Below are 16,773 nucleotides of genomic sequence, written 5' to 3'. Positions count from 1 at the left end.
AATCAAGCCACAACACACAACACGATGAAATCAAGCCACAACACACAACACGATGAAATCAAACCACAACACATTGAAATCAAGCCACAACACGATGAAATCAAGCCACAACACACAACACGATGAAATCAAGCCACAACACACAACACGATGAAATCAAGCCACAACACAATGAAATTAAGCCACAACACACAACACAATAAAATTAAGCCACAACACAATGAAATCAAGCCACAACACAATGAAATCAAGCCACAACACAATGAAATCAAGCCACAACACACAACACAATAAAATCAAGCCATGGCACAATGAAATCAAGCCACAACACACAACACAATGAAATCAAGCCACAACACACAACACAATGAAATCAAGCCACAACACAATGAAATCAAGCCACAGCACACAACACAATAAAATTAAGCCACAACACAATGAAATCAAGCCACAACACAATGAAATCAAGCCACAACACAATGAAATCAAGCCACAACACACAACACAATAAAATCAAGCCATGGCACAATGAAATCAAGCCACAACACACAACACAATGAAATCAAGCCATAACACAATGAAATCAAGCCACAACACAATGAAATCAAACCACAACACAATGAAATCAAACCACAACACAATGAAATCAAGCCACAACACAATGAAATCAAGCCACAACACAATGAAATCAAGCCCCAGCACAGCGAAATTTAAAAAGCAAACATGAATTCACAAGACAATAAAATCAAGCCACAACACAACAGAAATGCTCCCGACCGCTAGGGGGCACTCGGAGCACGGTAAAATTAGTTTTACTTGCCACTGTTCTATAGATTCAGCAATCTTACAAAGATATCAATATCTGTTTAATTGTATATAACCTTTGTATATTTACATTATATCAAAATATTAATTCAGAATCACCCAATGTTATATTATAGCTGCATATCAGTGATCGACCAATATTTTGTATAACCTATACTGATTATTTGCATTCTTATGTGCCAATAATTGACATATAGAACCGATATTTATTGTTTTATTTCTGTTTTTTACAGTTATAGCAACAACACGGAACTGAACTTTTTAAACACTGTAATCTTTGCAATTTCACTCCCTTACATACAGAACAAAAGACACTTCTACATCAATAAATAGTCTAAAAGAGTGCAATGCAGTCCAAAGTCTTAACATTAATGCAGTTTCATCTTTTTATTTATAAAAAGCCTATCCTACAGCATATTAACAACAGGCAAAATAAGTACAAAGGCTAATGTTTTCACATGGGGACATACATAAATAAGAGTTGAGTCTATCAGCTCTCTATAACTAAACATTCATTTTAAACTACAGTTTTAAAAATGTATGTTTAATAGAGTAAGAGTGAATAATCTCATGCAAACATTCTCAGAAAAAAAAAATCAACAAAACCACGTATACATCATAGCTATTACAGAGTTTCTCTCATCTGGTACGTTATCAAAATTATTAATAGGCCTAATATGTTTGTGTCGGTCTAAATAAATACTGAAAGCACGTTTTCATCTCTGCGTTTACACGTCCCTCGCGGAGATAGGCCTAATATTTCATTTTCACATAGCTGTAATTATTTAGACGTTTATTATATAAACGTTAGACGTTAATATAATTTAATTTGTTTTAAACGAGTCGGATTTGTTAAATGTTACATACGTTAGCCTGCTGGAGCAACAACAACAGGCCTAAATGAACGGCTGAACGCGACTTCACGAGATGAGCATGAACAGACAGAGAGAAATAAATTCAGCGTTTTAATTTCCAACATTCTCTCATTCGTGGCTGTTTTATTTCATTCATGTAAAGTAAAGTCTTTATTGGGACATGAGGGACCTGACTGACTCCGTGAGTTCTCTATTTTTAGCGCCACGTTTAAACTACATAACTAGTAACATCTCAACATTTTATTTGTGAATATCTAATTTGTGCATTACTGTTATGTTAAATAAAGTTCATTAATAAAGGGATGCAGGTCATTTTACCTTTGAACCCAGTTGTTGACTCATCTCCCTTCAGATGCAGTCCTTTAATGGCTTGTACGCAATTCTCAAAACGTCCACAAGGTTGCGTCATTTATCGGTGAATCCAATATTACAAAACCGATACTTGATTATGGGAAAATGCTTAAAAATCCACCATGTGATTGAAAAGTATAATTTGTATTAATTAAAATGACTTTTTACGATGTTTATTAACAAAGATTCGGGAGGAGGGCTTTCAGATAATTGACACAGGTGGAGAGCACTCAGCTAATCAACAAGAGGTGTATATATACACGCAGCTGTCTTACCTCTGTTCTGTTGACAGTTTATCAGCATCCCTCCTCCACGTCTTCTCCACATTTTGCTCTTTTAGTTCTAACCACTTACACGAAGGGGGGGGGGGGGGGGGGGGGTACTCTGGGTTCGGGCCAAGTTCGAGCTCGAATCCCTCCCCCCGGACAGCACGCCAAATACGCATTTATATTACTCTATATAATTATATGTAAGTGTGAACTCGTGAAACATTGAAAAAAAAATTAAGACATGTTTAAATTCCAAAGTTGTGTTGTGCATTACTGAGTCTTACTGTCTTACTAATGAAATCAAGCTTTGGGATTTGAACATATAGAACATTTGAACTTAGGCATCATGTGCTGTGGTAGTGTGTCAAAGCATTCTCGAGTATAAATAGCTATGCAATAATGCATTTAGGTGGTTTTGAATTAATAGTTCATGTCGATATATAAATGTTATATACTGTTAAAACTGGTATTGATATTTTTGTAAGATTGCTGAATCTATAGATCAGTGGTGAGGAAAACTTTACTACGCTCCGAGAGCCCCCTACTGGTCGGGAGCATTTTCGTTGTGTTGTGGCTTGATTTTGTTGTGTCGTGAACTTATGTTTAGTTTTTAAATTTCGTTGTGTCGTGCACTACTGGGCCACCATACGTTCCACTTCATAAAGAGGGGAGTTTATATGGACAGACCCTTGCTCCCTTGATTTTGATGAGTCGAGTCTACTTCATATGTACACTTCAGGCAGCTTCATCCAAATACTCCTCGCTGCAGACTGTAGCGCGGTGACGTCACGAATATTGCGTCACGAATGTGTTAGCGCGCATGCGCAAAGTGACGTTTCGTCGGTATTTAATACGCATGCGCACCGTTGATGTCACTTTTGTGTATTCGCGCATGCGCGTACATTCATTTTCAACTTCAATCACCTGAGGATGATGTTAGCGTTCGCTCGAAAGGTATGGATTCCATGGCAGTAAGTCAATAAGCAGTGTATTTATGTTGTTTTTAACAATTGTGTGTTTGTGTTAACAGCTTTTAATTGTTAGGGATGCCATATAGAGCGTCATAAATGTTTAATTTATTAATGTTTAACATGTGTGCCTCTGTCATGTCATTGATTGTTGCATGCATTGCAAAAATAAAATTAAAAAAAATCCTAATTTTTGTCTTGTTTTTCCAAATAGCTATTTAAACATCTTTAAACAGAGATGCATTTACATGGAATGCAAATGTAAATTGGAGTCTCAAAAGAATTAATACAATTATGGGAATTTATGTTGAAAACAAATCAAATATCTGTCTGTCTGCCTGCATTTCATGCCAATCTGTAATGTGTCTGTCTGTTTGTCTGCATGTCTGTCTGCATGTCATGCCAGTCTGTAATATGTCTGTCTGCATGTCATGCCAGTCTGTAATGTGTCTGTCTGCCTGCATGTCATGCCAGTCTGTAATGTGTCTGTCTGTAAATATATATATATATATATATATATATATATATATATATATATATATATATATATATATATATATATATATATATATATATATATATATATTGTTTGTCTGTTATGTCTGTCTGTGTCTATCTATTTATCATGTTTTTGTTTCTGATAGACTGTAAACTCTCAGTTTGTAAACTACTTTGAACTAATGAATCTTCAAACTTCATAGCTATTGAAACTATTTCAAACTTTCAGGCTAGGCTTTTTCAATCTAAAGTTTGTCTTGAGAATTTTTGTATCTTGTTTTTATTCTTAATAAAGTAAGTCTCTTAGGTACTTTACAGACAAAGCTAATAACACTCAAGCATATCTTTGTCTAACTTCTTCCAATAATGCATTTTAAAATATTGTCCTGGTATGACCCTTTACCATGTTAATGCCTTTCGTCAAAATTATTCAACATTGTTTGTTCTATATTTTATCTAAATTAGGTGTCTAGAACTGGTGTGCATTTTCCACAGAACACAAACAAGAGTTTCGGGTGCCCTGCTCATTGACACTGTGCTTGCACTGCACTCTTCAAGGACTGCCCACCCGGGTCTGCTCCTGATGGCAGATGGGGAGTCCTGAGGTGATTTCATCCAGATAACGAGGATGAGGGCTATTGCTCGGGTTGAATTTTTTTTTAATGATGGAGGGACATTTCAGGCTGAGTAGATTTGAATGGATTGTTTTGTGTGTATGCGATATAAAAAATGATAATGTTTGTACTTTGTATATGTGTGTATGATAATCTGTATGTGTACATAATTCTGTAATTATAATGATAAAAGTGATGTCTGCTTTGCTTTGAAATAAAAGAAAGTTGTCACTCTTATGAGTTATAATATGGGATATAGACACTGAAAATGTACTGTATGTAGTCAGTTTAACATCAAACTACTTTATTGGCATAAATGTTTTACATGCCGTGTTGTCAATGTAACAGAAACTGTCCAAAAAAATATAATACACAAAAATAAAGAAGAACAATGTAGGCTACAACATAATGTGAAAATAATACATTTATACCATCTGCCATTATTTTATACAATTAATGATCTATGTACATTATGTTACTAAGGGTGGTTATTTATTTAGTGATATTATTTTATTTATGGTCTTAGCGTAATTAGTTTATACGTTTGTAATGCATGGGGCATGTAATTCTTGCAAGTTTCTTTGTGTGTTTGCTGTATTGAATTGGGAATTCAAATTAATAATTTTTGTGAGGCTAAAGATGAATTTCCACCTGCGTGGACAATAAAGAGTTGTAATCTAAACTACACTTAGTTTAAATAAAATACATCGCCATTACAGAGTATACTCTGTAATTCCTTATAATTATATTTTACCTCAGATGGCATGGTCAAAACCAAGGTTATATGTATACTCCGTTTTGCTGTTTTTTATTATTACTTTAGCGTTTTTAACATTTTATTAACCTATTATGTCAAGTTTTCTCATGCATTTTAAAGACGTGGGACGTCAAACAAGAAATCAAAACATGTGACATCCCCGCATAACGCAAATAGTACACGCATGCGCTGTCACCACGTTATGGCGCATGCGTTTAAAGATATGCGATACGTAATATTCGTGACGTATATTCGTGACGTCAGCGCGCTACAGTCTGCAGCGAGGGGTATCTCGCTTCATATAACACAATACAACATGAATGTGACGTCACCGCATATCGCGTTTAACTTATTCCACCACAAACAACTCTGATATTTTAATTATCTTTAAAAAAAAATAAAACAACCCAAACACACCTATATACATATAGAATGCTGCATTAAAGAATTTAGTAAAGGGAAATAAAATAAAATAAATCTACCCCATAACAGATTCCAAGTGACCAAGGGCTTAGGGTGTTCCAGTTCAGTCCATTGCAAAAGTTCTGCCAGTAGTAGGCACTAATGCAACGTAAGCAATGATGCAAATCCGAGTGAATGAGAAGGGAAGTAAGCAAGTGAATGGCATAATAAAAACAAGCTGGAACGCAGCATTAGTATTTATTATTTGTCATTCGCTGGAAACGGAGCATGCGTGTCAGGAAATGGCTTATCCTGTTGCGCCCTCTATAGGCCAGCGACTAGTCGACGTCAGAGCATTAAAGTCGACTATAGTCGAGTAGTCTGTGCAACCCTTAGATCACATTCAAAATTTAGATTACGTTCTTGAATAATAACCTATTTTACCTTATGTAGTTCACAGTGAAACTCTAGGGTGGAACGTTTACATTCATGCATTTCATTTGGCAGATGTTTTTTATTTAAAATGATTTACATTTAATTTCATAGCAAATATTTTTCATGCACTCCCTGGGAATCAAACCCTGACCTTGGTGTTGCTAACTAGAAGAATAAGCCTACATATACTGTAGATTATTCATCATAAATGGATTAGACCAAAAAATTGGGTGTAAGACCAAAAATTAAGCCAGGCTGCTTTCAGGGGATGGAGTTGACAAGATTAATTTAATCTGAAAAGATATGCTTTAGTTTATGAAGACAAGATAAGTGTATTTTCGAAATAACATTCATACAGGGTTTATGCATATAAAAACAGTAAAGAGAGTAAATTTAGTTTAATTGCAACAGTCCACACTTACCCCTCCCTTTCGGAGGTAAAGAAAAGAAGGGATACAGCTACTGCCAATGGGCATGCAGATAAATATTGGAAGTTATGTACAAATACTTGTCTGTTCTACTCATTTCAACTAACTGGTGAAAACTGGTTAAAGGACAACTTTGTACCACAAAAAGGATTATAGTAGTACCTTAAGGTAGGCATTTGTACTCAAAGGTACTAATATGCACCTTTTAGGAGTAAAAAAGGTACAAAGATGTCCTTTTAAAGGTACTGCCCCAGCGACAAGCTGTTGTACCCCTAAAGGGATAATTTTGACACTCTTTTTTTCTGTGTAAATTATGAGATAATTTTAATTTTTTTGGTTGAACTATCGCTTTAATGAAACTTGCATTTAGAGCTTACATGCTACTGGAATACCCCCTCCTCTCTCTCTCTCTCTCTCTCTCTCTCTCTCTCTCTCTCTCTCTCTCTCTCTCTCTCTCTCTCTCTCTCTCTCTCTCTCTCTCTCTCTCTCTCCCCTGTTTTCCCCGCGCCCACCTGAATGAGTCACCACGGAAAACCTCTCAAGCTACTGAGTAATTGAATGGGGACACACACATTAAACAGGGATTCCCAATATGCTGTCGAAATTACAGTTCATTTAACTCTGTTTTCATACGAGCTGACAGTTTCCGAGGTTCTCACTCAGCTTCCCAAGACTCGTTGTCAAATATTATTGGTATCAGGCAAAATATGTGCCTTTCTTCTTATCAAAGAGATCACACAACCAAGTTATTTTATAACTGCTGCTGCACACCTCCGCCACTAGATGGAGACAAAACATGAATTAAAAACCTGCTATTGTTTGGACTGCCAGTGCATTCTCTATTAATTAAATCCATGATATTGCATCCCTCCCTGCATTGCAACACACTATGCAGGCTTTTTTTAGTTTACGCCTGCGTTATGCAACTGCTCGTTTTTCTCGAAAGGTGTAACGCACGACTCCGCACACATTATAACGCTCTTCAGGCTTCGTGATATATTTCACGCAATGTGATGCATATATAGGCTAGTCCTTCACTCACTGAATCCAATGCTGAATAGTAATCATCTATACTGTCAATGACCAAAGACAATTCGATCAGACTGTAAACTGTCCTTAGGGCATCCGTCTCTTGGGTTCTGTATAGTCTGGACTCTAAATGAACTGTCAGGGGACCTAATTACTCAGCAGCGAGGAGCGCACGGTTTCTACTCACTGCTCGGATTCTCCTTCAGATAGAATGCCCTAGGTAACTTTTTAGTATTCTCCTCAAGAAGTCAGTGTCTCTGAAAAAAAAAAAAAAAATGGTGCGCATCAATACTCAGTACTCATTGGTTGGCTACAAATTCCGCTGACGTCAGCGGGAAAGGACTTTTTTCCCTCTTTTTTTCAGCGATACAGACATCACTACCTTTCTCTCAGTAACGTAACTCATCTCTCAGCCCATATAAAATGATTTCTCATCTTTCATAGGCCGTGTCATTTTCAGTAACACCCCCAGATGTGCGTCATTTATAAGTATTATTCTCACAGACTCACACTGTAAAAAAAGTTGCACTTAAATAAATAGGGCCATACATTTATACATTTTATATATAGTGTTATATAGGGCCTATATAGGCTATATATTTATTTATTTACAGTGCAGTACTAAAAAGCTATGTTATATAAGTTTCTCTATATGTTAAAGGATTTGGTATTAACTCATTTACACTAAACAGTGTAAGAGAGAGTTGGAGAGTTGTTTGTTAAAAGTGTTAAGATTCTGGGCCGGTAGTCTATATAATTTTCACGATGCACCAAAAATATATAATCCTCAGAATACTACAGTGTGCTTCGTTTACCTCAGTTCACCTCAGACAGACCTTGATAACATTGCCGGAGTGTTTAAGTCATAAACAAATCATCAATAACGATTAGAGCTGCAGTAATAAGACTCAAGAAAAACGTGGGCACTTCATTAATCAAACTGTGTTAGCAGCAACTAAATCTGCACGGGGCAGGGTCACATTTCCATAAATAATCCTGCAAATCCATAAAATACTTTGTCTTACATAAATGCATCACTATGAAAGCTTGTTTCCGCCACTGAATAATAATAATAATAAAAAAATAGCCCACTTTTTTCATGTTATATCTCACAAGGACATTTTTGCGCAATCGCACATTAATTCTGACTTTTTCCCCTCACAATTTTTACTTTATTTGCCTTACAATTCTTGATTTTTTTCCTCACAATTCTGAATTTTTTCTTGTGATTCTGAATTTTCTCGCAGTATTTGATTTTTTTCCCTCACAAGACTTTTTCCGCAATTCTTTATTTTCTTCTCGCAATTCTTTACTTTTTTCTCACAATTTTGACTTTTTCTGCAATTACGAGTTTTTTTTCTTGTGATTCTGACTTTTTTCCTCACAAATCTTTTTTTCTGATTTTTTTCCTGCAATTCCCCCCCCCCCCCCCCCCCCCGCAATTCTTGACTATTTTTCCTCTCACAATTCTTACTTTTTCCGTAATCGAAGTTTATTTTCGTGCAATTTTAATTTTTCGGATTTTTATTTTGACTTTTTTCTTATACAATTGCCAGTTTACATTTGCAATTCTGACTCTTATTTTCTTAAAATTCGTGACTTTTCCCCTCATAATTCTGACATTTTCCCCCCTGCAATTGCAAATTTACTTCTAGCAATTCTGACTTTTTTCTCTCCCAATTACCAGTTTACATCTCATAATTCTAAATACCCCCACCCCCGCAATTCCGACTTTTGCGAGTTTATATCACGCAATTCTGAGTAAAAAACAAACAAACAATTTTTTCTTCAGTGATAGAAACAAGCTTCCATACATCGCAGTCATCTCCGTTAATAGGAAGCATGGCCTATAGGCTAACCAACCTCAAGCAACCCGACTACCTCAGTCTCTTTGAGATATCTAGCTAAATGTCTGATCAGTCTAAACACCCCGGAGCGATGAAGTCTGCACGTGTATCCATATGTGGGTCACGGGTCCACGTGTAAGCTTCATTGCATGAGGGTGGATAGGTGAGACCACCAGAGAGCAGATATATGCGCACATCTCCGCAATCCCTGAAATGCCAGTACAGTGCGAGGGTGGGAGGGAAGGGGGCCAGCCCGGTCTAGCAAATGAGAAAATAGAGAAGTGGGGAGTCCGACGGTGAATTTTACGTCAAGCTTGAGATGTGGGCGTGAAGCAGGGAGAGAGAGAGAGAAAAAAAAAAACACGAGGCATCACCGCCTTCTCTTAACGGGGTGCACCATTTCACTTCTCTGCGCCTCGCCGACAACGGGAAAAATCACCAAGAGTTTCTGAATATCTGCTTGAACTAAACAGCGATGTTCAACGCGCAGATTTGGCAATCTTTTCCCCTCACAACTATCTAAAATTGTATATAGTCCAATGGTTTTTCTGGACGTAGGATGGGATTAACTTTGTCTGGAAGATATATTTCATTGTTTCTTGCTGTTCAAATAGGTAAGTAGATTATTTCTGTCGTATATTTTGGGATGGGCTGATTTTTTTTCCTTTTTTAACCTTCGATTTTTTGACTATTAAATACAAAGCGTCTACATTTCGTTATTGGTTATGCATGTTGGTGGATATTTTAATTGCAATGCTACTGTCCCAAATACGATTTAAAGGCTTGCAACCGGCTACAGATCTGGGTCTTGTGTAAATGCATGACTTTGGGGTAATATTGCATTGCTTCTCCATCCAATGTTGGAGAGTGTTCCGAAAAATAAAGACCATCGTATTGGAGCGAGTTGGTGAAAGTATGGGACCTCTCGAGGGACCGCCCGGTCCTCTCTGTAATAAATTATTCAAACCAATATTGAAAAATAATTCGGGGGAGCAAAAAAAAAAAAGAAGAAAAGAAATAGAAAAAAAGAAAAAGAAGCATGACCAGATTTAACTTGCTGCGTTTCATAGATGCATCTTGAGTTGTAAATGGTCCCATGTGTCTCTTTACAAATCACACAAGCACAATATAATTCAATGATAATCTCGTGCAAATGAATTGGTGTGCAATGGTTGTTTTAGAGTGTGCAGAAGATATCATGACATGTTCTTGTAATATTGTACGTTTTTAAATGTCTTTCTTGTTGCGATGCTCTGTAATGAAAACGGTGTGCGGTATGAAGAAATCAGTATTGCAATGATTTTTATTTTATTTTTTGGGGGTGGAAAACTGCTGCCATTACCTAGTTGAACTACATTAATTTGTCATAAACCCCTCCTGACTTCATTGAACAGATTATGCCTGACACCGGTACCGCTGACAGGGTCTAGTAAAGTGGTCGTGACCACTAGTACAGTAGGATAGGTGAGTCTATATTAGATGCTCAGTTGCTTCTAAATATAGATCATCGTGCCTAGGAAACACGGTTTAATAATTCACTGTTTGTTCGCATTGCTGCCTTTGGTGACTGTTTATTCCAGTAAAGCAAACAAAGACAGCGATAACTGCAAAGCATTTTAAATATGAAATCATGCATCCCATTAATACATGGTTTTACAGTGATATCTGTATGAGCATCTTTGTATTCCGCATGCTCATATCCGCCATGTTGAGGTCTGAATATTTCATTTATTTCGATCAAAAAATATTAAGATGCACGAAACCATAACGATTGAAAATCAAGGCACCGCGTTCATTTTTACTCAGTATGGTATTTTGTAGGATTATGGCTGTGGTGTTCTTGAATATACGCGCTTCGTGTAGAAGAAAAGGGCGATCTGTCCGATATAAAATCAAGATATTTCGTTATGTAGGCTAAGCATTACTACCCAGTAACACATTTAATCCTCTGTGCCAAATATCTATGTGATCTTTAATTTAATATAATCATCTTAAGTGTGCATATTAGCTCGGTGTTTTGTGTCATTGTTGTGTGCGTTTTTTAGTCCGTGGGCGATAAAGAAGAATGCACGAACTGGGCTTCATCTTAGACTATTTACAGTTTACGAAAAAATGACATAGCCTACAGAATAACAACCATGATTGCATCTTTATTTTATTTTCCTTTGCTATTTAGCGTATTTGATTGCAGAATATAGAAATGCATGTAACCAATCACCAATAATTAATGTAGGGTATAGGCTCTATGACACGTAATGCCTATAATACACGTACAAGAACGTATAACAAAAATGTAAAGACATCATATGATACATGTAAATAGGCAATGCATACACTGCATATAATAGAATTTAATATTAATATCTAATTTAATATCTAATGCATCATATAGCATGACATGAGTTTAATATAATGTATTATTGGTTATCAAATACAGTACACTTGCATTCTACATAATGCACATCTTATTACTGCAGTGTATCAACACAGAATATGCACTGCATACAATTTGGATTTGGGGGCACGAGCATTTGATATAATGTAGGGATTTACAATGCTTAGGTATGGTTTGCGCGCGCGCGCGTGTGTGTGTGTGTGTGTGTGTGTGTGTGTGTGTGTGTGTGTGTGTGTGTGTGAGAGAGAGAGAGAGAGAGAGAGAGAGAGAGAGAGAGAGAGAGAGAGAGAGAGAGAGAGAGAGAGAGAGAGAGAGAGAGAGAGAGCTTCCTACTGTGGTTAATGGGCAGAGTTCCGGCCTGATTTGAACAGTGCAACAACTTAATTAATTCAAGATCTCGTTGTTTAACGAGCCCGAGAAACCACTGGCGTTTATGGTTCGTTAAGCAAAGGGATCTGGTCAATTGATGAAGTTGTGACCTTCCGGTCCAACACAAAGATCGAAGTGAGAAGGAACGCATCCGTGTCCAAATCTTCTCATTTTCCCCTAATAGATCTGTCATCAAAAAAACAGACTCTTTCTAGATGTGTAAAAAAAAGGGGAGGGGGAGTACAAATCACTCAGAATGAAAATCTCACCTCACACAAGCCCACACACACCCCACCCTCATGTAAAGCATTACATCATCGTTTGTCCACGCGCCACCCTCATGCTCAACACACATATTATTCTAGTGAACACACACACACACACACACACACACACACACACACACACACACACACACACACACACACACACACACACACAAACTAATAATAATAATAAATAAATAAAAAAATCCGAATAAACAGAAGAGCATCGCAACGAGGTAAATTCTACAAAAAATGGCCGATATTCTGAAAGCGTCAGATGATAGACGTTAACGTTTTTATTTGTATTATTATTATTTAAATAGGCTACATAAAGAAAATGATCCTTTCTCGTTTTCCAGCCTATCTGCTGCAGGCAGTCCGAGCGGCTGGGAAATGTGAAACAGTGTTCAAAGGTTTCTCCAACTGCCTGCTTCAACTGGGAGAGAACATGGCCAACTATCCACAGGAGCTGGACGAGCAGGAAAACCTTAAGACCATCTGCACGTAAGGGACCCATGCACACACACACACACACACACACACACACACACACACACACACACACACACACACACACACACACACACACACCAGATGAAACACGCGCGCGTGAGGGTGTGGAGGGGGAGAGAGGGAGCGGGGGCCAGATGGCACGAGAGGCCCCTTGTTTAATTCGACAGCTCCACGAGCAGAAATAGAGCCGTGCTATACGCGCCATTCACATTTCACCAGTTAATTACAATCAGATGAACCATCTCTACACGCCAAGGCCAAATGTCAGCATCCATAATTGGATCAGATCGGGAGGTAATGCACGATTATTGTAAGCGATCCGCCCTATAAAATAACGAGTTCTTTTACAGCCGTGACTGAGCGAATCACGACACAGTGTCTTATTACAGCGACTGCAATTACACTTCCTTCGCTTCTCCAATTCTATCCCGAAATTATTTCTGCTTGAACTTCTAAATATAGTCTCCATGCCGTTTATAGATATAGCCGAATTCTTTCTTTTTTTCCAATCTTTACATGTTAAATAATATTAGATAGCTAAAAGGGGAGATGTGCAAAGAGGATGACACTGCAATTGAATTTCCATACACAAAGCTTTTTGCTGACTTTAACTTATTTCCTCTATTTTGTTCTGTTCTGTTCTGTTCTGTTCTGTTCTGTTCTGTTCTGCTTTGCTTTGCTCAATAGGTTATTTTCTATTTTTTTTGTTATATGTCGTTCTATTCTATTCTATTCTGTTCTGTTCTGTTCTGTTCTGTTCTAATTGGTTCTGATGTGTTTATTTTATTCAATTCTGCTCTGTTTTTATTATATTCTATATTAATTTCTATTCTGTTCTGCTCTGCTGTTTTATTTTATTCTGCTCTGCTCTGTTTTATTTTATTTTATTTTAATTTTATTTTATTCTACTCTGTTTTATTTCATTTTATTTTATTCTGCTCTACTCTGTTTTATCTTATTTTATTTTATTCTGCTCTTGTTCTATTCTATTCTATTAATTTCTGCTCCATTCTATTCTGCTCTGCTGTGCTCTATTCTATTGTGTTCTGTTCTGTTCTGTTCTGTATTCTATTCTAGTTGGTCTACTTTTTGTGACCGTGCGCATGTGCATTCGCGGATGCAGGTTTTCGAATGTGGGAGTGTGTTCCTCCTGAAATAAATGAATAAATCATGGGCTGGAGAGTGGGATGGAGGAAGGGGGTGGGGCTCAGGAGGGGAGGTGTTGTAAGAGAGCGCGAGAGAAGGGGAGGGCGCTGAAGTCACGTGATATGGAGATTTCCCTTTGGAGCCGCATTACAACTCGGGTTTCCCTCGTGCCCTCTCTCCTCCTTCACGTGGCTACATGAGGACATGCAGTCGCCAGAAGGATTCATGCATAATGCTATAATATGAATTATGTGAGAGCTTATAATAATTATACAGTACATTTTAGCTATATATGTTTGTTGGTCTTTTTAAATAGGCTAAAACAAACAAAACCTCTGAATAATCATTTTCAAATTCAAATGCATATACATATGCATATGCACGAAAAAAGGATAGTTAAGTGTTTATTAATGTTATTAATTAATTATCTCGGTAGTGCTATAAATATAAACTGTTAAAGGTACTAGATAAAGATAAAGGGACTGCTCTTTTTTTTAATGCATAAACCGAGCGTTTTCTAAACTGAAATCAGAAACTGATTTTCACATATGCCACATGATTTCTTTTTAAAATTTGATCTAAATTAAATATTTGTTTCCACCATTTTTAGTTTCTTCCCAGTTAGATATTTTACAACAACAGCAAAGCCTGTGGAAATGTAATGTTAAGCGTGACCCAAATTAAACATGGATAATGATTTTCTTTCCTTTTTGCAATATTTGGCTTGCAGTTACTGGGATGATTTCCATTCATGTGCGACCACTGCTCTGGCAGACTGTCAGGAGGGAGCCGCAGATCTCTGGGAGAAGCTGAAAAAGGAGTCCAGAAACCTGGACTTTCGCGGCAGCTTGTTTGAACTGTGTGCGAGCGGGAACGGCGCGAGCCGACCTACGGTTCCGGTCGGCGTGACGCTGACCGTGAGCGCGCTGTCCGCGCTCGTCACGTGGATGCAGTTTTAACCCTAGGGAAGAGAAGAAAAGGGGGGAAAGAAGAAGAAAAAGAAGCAAGACACATGACAAAACCATCAACACAAGAATAAAAAAAAAAGAAAGAAGAAGAATTGATGACGATCAAAATTCATCCTCACCCAAATGGATTTATATGCTTATTTCATCTGGAGAAAAAGACGTTTTTTTGCAAGAGACAATGGAAAGAAGAAGTCTTTTGGGAATGCTAAAGCACATCTGCCTGACTCTGGGTCGATTACATGAAATATTTATCAGATATTGAGTTGAAACGACGGCCTGAATTTCTGAAAGCGTAGTATTTTATAACATTACCGTCTGTTATGAATGAATTATTATTACGTAGGCTTTTCACATCATATACTAGAAAGATAGGAATATTCTCCCATCATCAGTTTGTTTTATATGCTCTTTGTCAATATTTAGTTTTCATTTATCGAATTTATTTTAGTCAAGCCAAGTATATGGATGTGTTTATGGGGTACGATCCAGAAAAAAATATATAGCGAACGTCTCTAATAATGCTATAAATAATAATAATGGTTATAATAAATAAACCTCAGGAATGTCTACAGGCATATATTTAGTGGAATACAAGAGAACAGAGGATATATATATATAAAAAAGATGCTATTCAAGAACAAAGAAATGTCAAATGTAGCCATGAAAAGGCTGTGAGGTGAGGTGACTGTTGCCATTTCCCCCTAAAATTGTTATTCTATTACATTCAGAGGATATTTGTCTCTTTTTATGTAGGAGTATAAAGGTGACACTTTACATTGCAGTGCCCATGTTGCTTATAACAATGTGTAATTGCAGGCACAGTACATCACGTGCACGCATTACGCAGTAATTACGCGGCGTAAAGCGCGGCCCGACAGTCTCGTAGCACGACAATATCTGGACCTTGACATAATAGTTGGATGAAGTGATTTTTGCTAGCTTTATTTGATGTTGCCAAGGCATAGACCACGTTTCACTGCCTTCAGAATATGTGTATTTTGTTTGTTCGTTCGTTTGTTCGTTTCTGGGGATGTTGCATATGAAATACCTGAATATTCAAATTCATACAAGTATAAATAAGAGATGTATGTGAAATGAAAAGAGAGATACTTTAACCGATACAGATTGATTATACAGGTATATAAAATAGACTGCTAAAAAAGAAGTATTTAAATAAAAACAGTTACTGTTTGAAAGAGATTTGTGTTGTTTTTATTGCTGATTAATATACACTGTCGAAGTGCAGGGTTAAAAACAACCCAAGTTGGGTTGAAAATTGACAAACCTAGCAGTTGGGTTAAATGTTTGCCTATCCTGCTGGGCAGTTTTATTTCAACAATTGTTTAAAAATGGCTGTATTGCTTGCGTAAAATGAACCCAACATATGTTGGAAATTAACATGTATACATATGTTTAATAAACGAACAGTATTAATAAGTTTAATGAATAAATGTTCACCTTTTGATTAGTATTGTTGTCTCTAGAAATTAGGCTATGTGTCTGACTTTGGGTTCATTTTAAGCCAGCTATAGTCATTTTTAATGAGTAGCCTATAATAAAACTGCCCAGCACGTTGGCCAAACCTTTAACCCAACCGCTGGGCTAAAACATCACAATGCCGGGTTTGTCCATTTTCAACCCAGCTTGGGTTGTTTTTAGCCCAGCATTTTGTTAAAGCGTAGCCTATAACTCATATGTGCATCAGTTATATAAAGGAGCAATAATTAAAAATGGCCAGGCCATACATGCGTTTCTCTTCCAGCTCCTCGAACGCACGTGAACGCAGCACTCCCGCGCGCGCACGCACGCAGACGTGCG

The 16,773-nt window shown here is 37.1% G+C and overlaps 1 protein-coding gene across 1 annotated transcript; it reads left to right on the top strand.

The window, feature by feature from the left end:
- Positions 1-9,664: 9,664 nt before the first annotated feature.
- On the top strand, positions 9,665-16,155 carry nrn1a (neuritin 1a). The gene is made up of 3 exons (XM_067435363.1): positions 9,665-9,912; positions 12,688-12,832; positions 14,718-16,155. The coding sequence occupies exons 1-3, from the start codon at positions 9,858-9,860 to the stop codon at positions 14,944-14,946; spliced, it is 429 nt and encodes a 142-aa protein (XP_067291464.1). The 5' UTR covers positions 9,665-9,857; the 3' UTR covers positions 14,947-16,155.
- Positions 16,156-16,773: the final 618 nt, after the last annotated feature.

Source organism: Pseudorasbora parva, chromosome 24 (assembly GCF_024679245.1).
Source record: "Pseudorasbora parva isolate DD20220531a chromosome 24, ASM2467924v1, whole genome shotgun sequence".
NCBI lineage: Eukaryota > Metazoa > Chordata > Actinopteri > Cypriniformes > Gobionidae > Pseudorasbora > Pseudorasbora parva.
Note: the sequence above shows the minus strand (reverse complement) of the source record. Positions and strands in the feature narration are given on the sequence as shown.